This window comes from Cebus imitator, unplaced genomic scaffold, assembly GCF_001604975.1.
Source record: "Cebus imitator isolate Cc_AM_T3 unplaced genomic scaffold, Cebus_imitator-1.0 Scaffold53, whole genome shotgun sequence".
Classification (NCBI taxonomy): domain Eukaryota; kingdom Metazoa; phylum Chordata; class Mammalia; order Primates; family Cebidae; genus Cebus; species Cebus imitator.
Genome location: NW_016107368.1, coordinates 5,422,844 through 5,432,163, shown reverse-complemented (window position 1 = coordinate 5,432,163; position 9,320 = coordinate 5,422,844). Strand labels below are relative to the sequence as shown.

Below are 9,320 nucleotides of genomic sequence, written 5' to 3'. Positions count from 1 at the left end.
ACATTTCTTTGTGGTGTGTATTATTGGACTGTGGTCACTGCAATTTTAACATAAAAAATATTACTTTTGGTTCTTTTTGTTTAAAATGTTGGTGTGTTTTAAGGACCGAAATAATGTGCCTGATCCACCATCTTTCCCAGAAACTTCTGATCATATTTTCAAAAAGTTTATTACAAACATTATTTTTATTTAAGTCTTGCTCTTTCGCCGAGGCTGGAGTGAAGTGGTGAGATCTTGGCTCACTGCCACCTCCACCCCGCCCTAGGTTCAAGCAATTCTGCCCTAGCCTCCCAAGTAGCTGGGATTACAGGGGTGTACCACCATGCCCAGATAATTTTTGTATTTTTAGTAGAGACAGAGTTTGGCCATGTTGGCTAGACTGGCCTCGAACTCCTGACCTCAGGTGATCCATCCACCTCAGCCTAACCAAAGAGCTGGGATTACAGGCGTGAGCCACTGCTCCTGGCCTACAAACATTATTTTGATGTTGCTATTTTGACTTAGAAAGTATTATAAAAGAAGCTGAAAAGTTATTGTTTATGAAAATAATGGCCATATTTTCGTAGTCCTAAGAGGCCAGCAGGAACCTAGGAAACTTCAGATACTGTATCTTCTTTGGTTGGATGTGAAAAAAGCAACTAAGAAATTTAGTTGTTATTTTCTCTAACAAGACAAAACACACAAAGAATACTACCCCAGCTGTGCGGAAAAGTTAAAATCAAGAGACTATCCTGTTGAATATATTACATATGCAAACAGACTGATAATCAGAAATGCAGGTTTATTTAATTTAAAAAACAAAACAAAACAGACTCACCCCCCAAAGAGTACTTTATCCTTGAAAGCAGCAGCAATCACAAGGCACATATGTATAAAATATCTCAAGCAAAACAGAAACTGAACATTCAAAAAATACATGTTACTTAAAAAGATGTTGAAGACCATCTGAGTACTATGAGCATAGATGATAAAAATGACAATTTTATTCTACCTTTAACAAGAGAAGGAACGATGGCATAATATTTATATGCTATCTTGTGGCACATATAACAAACCTTTACACCACGTAACCTGGTTTGCTAAAGAAAAACCAGGCAAAGTACAGCTTAGAAATGGTATTTTTAGTGCTTTCTCATCTTCTGTAGAGACCTGAAATTTGTAAGTGGAAAAGAAAAATTCTCTTTTTCCTTAGCTTAGAAAAGGCCTGTAGTTACACATCCCTAGGCAAACCCACCATACAAAAAAGGAATACGTTTGAGATATTCTAAAATATAAAGAATATGATTTATATGCTGGGATCAACATAATAGCCAACCTCTTCCTAAAACAGATTAGAGGTGAACACATAAGAAATGTAAAGAGAGGTCAATTATATTAAAATAAAATAGCTTCTGAGTTAAATTACTGCTCACTTAGGAACTATAATGAATATTCTCTGGTTAGGGATGCTGACATTGGAAATGGTGTGACATCAATATTTAGTGTGTATAAAAGCTCTAGGATTCAAATACAATGCAAAGTTTATAATAATCACAGAAAAAGTGTTCCTTTTAGCCACCATTTAGATTCACATGACAAAGACTGGAAAATATGTGGTTTAATTAGATCATAAATTTGTACCACATATGTTGAAGTGTTCTTCTAAGCTTTAACGCTGCAGTCATTTTTCTATGAAATATTAAGGAGTTAGGGAGTGCTTACTGAATCATTACTATTAGAAGGGAGGGCAGAGAAACTGAAGCTCCAGTTTTAAACCACAACAAAAGAATACAAAATACTAGTATAATAAAACATTTAAATAGTACTAAATGCACAATTTAAATATCAGTTATATACTGTCAGTAGTTTTCCTCTTAAAAAAAATCAGTTCCTGGGCTTTTAGATGCGTTTTCTTTTAAAAAAAAAAAATAAGCATCCTTCTCATGTTCACACAATTGGTCCACATTGGCACCATTTAGTAACAATCCTATAAAAGATCCACATGCTCTTGCTCTCCTTCAGGCCCCTCCCTGGCCAGCAGGAGTGTTGAGTCCTGTCTGCGTGCTGTGTGGCAGGAGGCCACGGTCTTGAGACTCAGCCTAGAGCAGGACGACCTGGGCCACCTCCTTGATGGTGGACGCAGCTCTCTCCAGTTCTTCCTCTGTTTGTTCCACTGTGACCACAACTCGAATGCTGAGAACAGGAAAGGACACAAAGAATTATCTTTGTGAGGTGAGGACCTGCACTCACAGTCACCCATCTATGGCCTGAGAGCCAAATCCACCGCCTCCTGTTTTTGTGAACAAAGCTCTCCTGGCACTCGGCCTGCCTATTCATGTACTTGCTGCCCACAGTCGCTTTCTGACTACTGGGGCAGGTGGGTCGCTGCAGCAGGGAGTCCCGAGGGCACAAAACCAGCATGGCTCCCGTCCTCATGCACTTGTGGTCTTACTATCAAGTAAACGTAGGATATAGGATTATACCTTCAGATGAGTGCAATGAAAAATAATGGGGGCAGCTCACACTGGAGTGCAAAAGAGTGATCTCAGCTCATTGCAGACTTGATCTCCTGGAACCAGGTGATTCTCCCACCTCAGCCTCCCGAGGACCTGGGACCACCCACGCCTGGCTAATTTTTGTAGAGATGGGGTTTCACCATGTTGCCCAGGCTGGTCTTGGTACTCCTGGGTTCAAGTGTTCTGCCTACCTCGGCCTCCCAAAGTGCTGGGATTACAGGTGTGGGCCACCACGCCTGGCTGAGATGGGCTGAATCTTTAAGGTGCTCTGAGCTGCCACCAGAGTGATTTTACAAATCTGATCTGGCACTCCGGGCTGGCAGAGCATTCAAACTCCCCAGGGGGCTCTCCTGCAGCCTCCCTGACTTGGCACCTGGCCTGAGGACCCTTGTCTCCAACTCTTCTGCAGCTTGTGTTCTGTACTCCCAGATGAACTTGGAGGTCTCCAAGCCACTGAAAACCCCGAGCAAAGCACGTCACGAAAAGCCACGATGACCACAGGATGCCCGACACACACATTTCTCCAGGCATGGTGTAGACATCGCCTGCTCTCAAAAGCCTGAGCATTGTTCAGGGGCAGAACTGGCCACGTCCATGCCGCCTGCTGTGACTGCCTGGGCCAGTGCCACGGTGGGATGGCCACCTCCTTGGCCTACACCGTACACGCTTCGGGAACAGAATCCAGTCTCCTTAAAAGACATTAGTCTTTTCCTTTACTTAAAAAACACCAGATGTATTTTTTCTTGAATCTATAGATTTTCCCCACCATTGCTTGGTTTTTCCCGAATGTGAATGAGTGTGTGCTGACTGAGGGGGCAGCAGAGGCGCATGCCCACCCCTACCCCCACACTGCCGATCCTCCCTGCAGGATGGTCCTTGTGGCAGGAACTCCTGGTACGGCATGTGCCACCTTCCAGATGTGGTAGGAATGAGCTGATGGAAACTCAGGTTTGTCGAAGTTCATTATTGGGCTCCCAGACATTTCTTTGAGTGAACTGAGAGGGTACTCAGTGAGTCCTAGGGGGCTTTTCAGTTAAAATGTAAAAACTTTTTGTTTAAAAGCATTAAACAGGTGATGTACTATATTTTAATGACAGATAATCTTCCTTAGCCTATAATAGTCTTTCAAAATTTTACAAAAGATAATGTATTTCATAGAGCTCAGAGCAGGGGAAAAAAATAAGGTCATATTTTAATTAACTGACCTGGGAGGAGGGAGGCACTTCTCTTCTTTCTCCAAGTAGCGCGCCTGGGTTAATGCAATATTTTTGTTCATGCACTGCAGGAAGAAAAAGGAAGACATCTGCAACCTGGACTTCAGACACGGCGGTCATTCAAGTGCGGAATGCAGAAATCCTGCAACAGTAGCTTTAATTCATTTTCCGATTATAATTGCTACAAGATATCACCAAAATGCTGCAGCACCACCTTGGCAGCACTGTCCACAGAACTTTCTGCAGTGACAAACGCTTCTGTTCTGTAGTGCCCAGCAGTCACCATGAGCCATGTGTCTCTGAGCACACGGAGATGTGGCTGGTGCTACTGAGAGGTCACATTTGTACCTTTTTTTTATTTCCACTTAAATTTAAACAGTCATAGATAGCTAGTGGCTACCATTTAGACAAAGCAGAGTGAGCACACGAAGACGTGATGCGAGCAAAGTCCTGCAGGTGGACTTAACAGTACCACCACCAGTAGGACTGCACCAGAGAAAAATCACTGCACTTCAGATATTAGCATAAATGATGTCAGTGTGTGGCACCTGGGTATGGTGCTGCTGGGGACTGCAGAGTCTGGCGTTAACAAAGTTCTACACAGCTTTACTATATGTTAACCATCTGTCAACATTAAGAAAAAATTAAAACAATCTCTACTAAAATACAGAAAGCATAAACATCAGAGCAAGGTAATAGGCTACCGGGGTTTCTTTCTGGAGTGATGAAAATGTTTTGGAATGAGACACAGTAATGGTTGCACAACCTGCTTAATGTATGATGCTGAAGGCCACTTAACAATATACTTCAGGGCCAGGTGCGATGGCTTATGCCTGTAATCCCAGCACTTTGGGAGGCCAAGGTGGGTGGATCACAAGGTCAGGAGTTCAAGACCAGCCTGGCCAAGATGGTGAAACCCCGGCTCTATTAAAAAAATACACACACACACACACACACACACACTCTCACACTTCAATAGGGTGAATTTTATGCTATGTGAGTTACATAAAAAAACCAACAGAGCAAAGGGTAGTGTAAAGGGAAGAGCGACTATTCCATGTGCCTGACAGTAAAAGCCTCTGCCTCAAGACAGTCATGTCGCAGGCTGTGAGGAAGAGATGGAAAACCCACACCAGGCATTCACAACAGCCGCTCACTGACTCTAGGCTCTGGAAGACTACTTGGAAAAGTGAACTCCTGCAACCATCTGGACTGGCTCTGTTTTGAGCGCTGGCTGGTTAAGAGACACTATAAACAATAGCTCAGTTTGTAAAAACAGTGTTCTGTTGAGCAACTCAACATAAACTTGGCAAAGCCTCTCAGATCTACAAAGCTTAAATAAGAATTACGGCAGGCAGCATGGTTCTTCTCTCTCTTTCAAATACTGAAAAGAAGAGAAGGGAGTGGGACAAAGGTTTGGAAGATTTTAAAAATGGAAGCTGTGATGATGCACAGAAGCGGTATGATCTTTTTTTTTCTGTCAATGAAGTTTCTAGATAGCATTCTGTTCCCCACCCCAGACTGTTCTCTTCTCACTCAACCCTCAAGAGGAATCCTTTAGACAGCCACTATCAAACCAGGCCCACAGACGGGAGTTTGGGATCTGTGAGCTGTCCACAGACTTTCATTTCCTCTTTCGTTACATGGCTAATCCCTGTAAGCACAGTATTTTAATACCGAGTTGCTCCGTTCGCACATCCTCCTCTGCATCTCTCTTTGGTACAAAGCCGTAGTAAGACTTTAGCTGTTGCTATCTAATGAAAAGAGAACAGAGGTGGGTTTACTATGCAATGGATACACTGGCATCTGAAGGAAATGAGTGTCCCTCAACATGAAGCATGTGTGGACAACTGTCCGATGTAGTTCGCGGAGACACTCGAGGGAGAACGGCGGCGCCATCACTCAGACCCAACACCCACGCATGCAGCTCATGAGCCTGCTCGGTGAACATGGCTCTCAGCTGTCCTGATGGGGCAACTCCATTGAAAAAAACAAATTCACCTGCCTCATGAAGGTAATGAAATGAACAGGAATTTTACTGGCTTGTCCATTTAGCTTTATTTAATTTATAAATTTGTTTTGGTTTTCCATTTGTATAAGAACTTTAATCACAAAGATGTCATACTTAGTTTTGTGTTTGTATGTATTTAAGGAACTTTACAATACAAACAATGAGGCAGTGAAGCAGGCAGTGGAAGGTTTTTCCCTGTAGAGAGGCTTTCTTCCTATCCACAGAGCTGTGCCTGAGAAAACATCAGTTGCATTTCCTCACCTCGAAAGCCACATAGCTCCAGGTTGATCATTCATAATCTGACATGTTTCCTTAGGAAGCTCAGATCCTGGGCTTGTTTTTTTATTATTACTTTTTAATGTAATTAACTCTAGAAGGCCACAAGTTGTGCGAAGTTCTCCACAAATCTGTTATTCCAGATTATGTGGCTCAAACATTGTGGGACATAGGACACCTGAAGCCAGCTATGCAACAGAGGGCTGCCTGGACACCCAGTCTGTATACTGCAAAGCCATGTGGCCTAGAAGAGCCTGCCTGAGAGGCTGTACAGGCAGTGGAGGCTCAGGACAGGGCCTGGCCTCAGAAAGGCTCATGACGGGTGGTAGCTGCCATGACGACCCCAGGGAGCTAGTGGCATCACTCACAGCTGCAGCCTCTGGACAAGAAAGCAGAATCCCGCCCATTTTCATTCCCAAATACATATTAAGTATATGTCACATTCTTCTAAAAGCAGCAGCAGCCGCCCACATAAAAGCCCAGATTCTTCTGAAAGCAGCAGTCCACCATCCCGGGGCTTGGGGAGAGTGCCGGGAGCGGGGGGCGGCGGGGGTGGGGAGGGCGGCACCCACTGCCCTCCTGAGTCCTTCCTGCCCAGGTCACTCCGCTGCTCTTCCCCCTCTTTTAAAGAAACTTCTGTTGGCCCTTACACCACTGCAAACCCACGTGCCTAGAACAGGAAGCGTTTAGGATGGGCAGTGCTATCGGATGAAAAAGGGCAAGCAGTGTTCCGTGGTCACGTGGTTCTTAATTAGTAGCAAAATGACTTTTGGAAGATAAATTTAAATAAACCTCCCAAATTAGGCATGTAATAAAAAGTGGTCTTCCTTTCCGTTTACAAAAGCATCCTGACTTCAGGGTGACTGCGAGTGGACTGTCCCTGAGCTGTGCTGCAGGGACAGCTAGCCGTCCAGGAGTGTGTGTGATGCCCACACACAATACCTCCCCCAACTACACACAGGAAAGCCTGGCTTTGTAAAATGGTGAGCAAGTGAGTTTTCTGGAAGGCTTATTTTTCAGAGGAGAGGCCAAGTATATTTAAATGCAAAATAGTACAAAACAGAGTAACTCTGGAGGGGGCCACATATTGCTGCCTGTTACTGTGGCCAGAAGCTGGAAAGGACCTGGAGGATTAGGATTCAATGTCCAGAGCGGGTCACCAGCATCTTCCTTTCTACCCTCTCTCTCAGGGCAGAGACTTTCCTTAAAATTAACATTAAAACATTGCTTGGGGCGAGGGCAGAAGTGGTGTGGAGAGATTTCCTTAAGTAACTAGATACTTACTTGATCTACAATTTCCTGAAGCAGTCTGACATCTTGCTCACGAGACCCAGTGCTCTCTTCCAGCTGCAGATGAAAGGCTGGAGAAAAGGACTCTCCTACCACTTTTAGTCCAGAAATGCTGAAGAAAGGAAACACACACACCTGTAAGTCCCTTCCAGGCTCAAGGATCACTTATGAAGAAATAATGTTATAAGTCTACAATGTCCAGGCACAGTGAACGGACAGAACTGACAGGAAGCATCATGTGGTGGAATTCCAATTCTGACAAAGAAAGGAAAATGAGGCACTCTGGGCAGCTCTCCCTTACCTAAAAAAGTTTGCCTGGGATGTGGCATCTGTGAGCACAGGATCGCAGGACTGGGTCTCATGGCCCAGCATCCCACCGAGGAGTCTGTGCACCCAACTACCGGCCTGGACGCCCCTCCTTACAGGCCCTCCGGGCCCACCTTGGCCTGTCATTCTCTTGCTGTGTACTCCCTCGCCCCCATTGTGCCCCCACTGCTCGTTCTTCCCTGTGCTGGCTGCGCACGCTGGGGCCCAGCTCCAGCACGGCCTCCTGGTAGGGCCTTGTTCATTACTGACTTTAGGGAAGGCTCTGCTCCATCAATCGCTATTACTATCCTGTATGGATCCTTCACAGGCTACTCACTACACTTAATGTTATGCTGCCTTGCTTATTACCTATGTCTTTAGTTTTATTTTGTCTCATAAATTATAGGAATGATTTCTGACATTAACAACATTATACCCCCATCTCTACAAACAAAGCAAAAACAAAAAAACAAAAATTGGCTGGGTGTGGTGGCTTGCAGTAGTCCCAGCTACTTGGGAGGCTCAGGTGGGAGGATCACATGAACTCAGGAGGTCAAGGTTGCTGTGAGCTGAGATTGTGCCACTGTACACCAGCTTGGGTGACAGAGCAAAACCCTATCTCAAAACAAAAACAAAACAAAACAAAACATACCCAATAGAAAACAAACATACATTATATTTTGACTAATAGCAATATTTTTAGATAGAAAAATGTCCTTATTTGCATGTTAGGTTTTAGATTTTACTTGTATTAAAATTATTTTCTTTTTATTCAGGATTAACAGCACAAAATCTGCAGTTTCTCAGGGAGAAAGACAAATCTTTAGCAGTCAAATCTTGTATTTTTAAATTAAATTTAAGCCAGTATTTTACTACAAATGTCATGAAATGCTACGCCGTATTATTAATATCTAGTCAGGTTCATTTAAAGTCTGTTTTATCCTATAGTAACAAATATTATTTGATTTTTGACCTACTTCCTAGGACACAAATGTGATATATGCCTATCTGAAACTGGGCTAAACACTTTAGATTCCTTTCATTTAGTTTGTTTCACTTAAAACGATTTGTTTTTCCTCAGAATGAAATGACCATAAAAGCACTGGGTAGCACAACTGAATCTTCCCAGTTTATGACTTGACAAGCCCTTACAGAATGACTACTGTGTGTTATAATAAAGTGAATTCTAGAAACTAATCTCACCTGGCCTTCCAATCACCCTTGGAACATTATTAATCTGTATCACCGTTCTTTAAATATAATACATCATAGTGGATCTCTCATAGTAGGTCTAAATCATGCAATCTTGGGCATGTGGAATGTGGGGGAACCTTCTAGATTAGTTCTTTTACTAATGTAGAAACTAAGCAATATGCTTTCAAAACCCATTTCCTGTGTGACTTCTGATCATGTTAAATGCATACATCACGTATTTTTTTGGGGTGGTCATGTATTCTCAGAGTATTAAAAAACTGCTATCATCCAAGTGCAGTGGCTCACACCTGTAATCCCAAGGCCGAGGCAGGTGGATCACCTGAGGTCAGAAGTTTGAGACCAGCCTGGCCAAGACGGTGAAACCCTGTCTCTACTAAAAGTACAAAAATTAGTTGGGTGTGGTGGTGGGTGCCTGTAATCCCAGCTACTCAGGAGGCTGAGGCAGGAGAATTGCTTGAGCTCGGGGGGCGGAGGTTACAGTGAGCTGAGATCATACCACTGCACTCCAGCCTG

At 43.7% G+C, this 9,320-nt stretch overlaps 1 protein-coding gene across 1 annotated transcript in view; it reads right to left on the bottom strand.

Moving 5' to 3' along the window:
• Window positions 1–763: 763 nt before the first annotated feature.
• SPTLC1 (serine palmitoyltransferase long chain base subunit 1) overlaps window positions 764–9,320 on the bottom strand; it is a 33,576-nt gene continuing 25,019 nt past the window's right edge. Inside the window, exons 8-10 of the mRNA XM_017528210.2 lie at window positions 7,281–7,398; window positions 3,701–3,774; window positions 764–2,172 (exon numbers count right to left, since the gene is read on the bottom strand). Coding sequence (XP_017383699.2) covers window positions 2,079–2,172; window positions 3,701–3,774; window positions 7,281–7,398 — 286 coding nt within the window. The 3' untranslated portion in view covers window positions 764–2,078. The remainder of the gene's footprint in view (window positions 2,173–3,700; window positions 3,775–7,280; window positions 7,399–9,320) is intronic.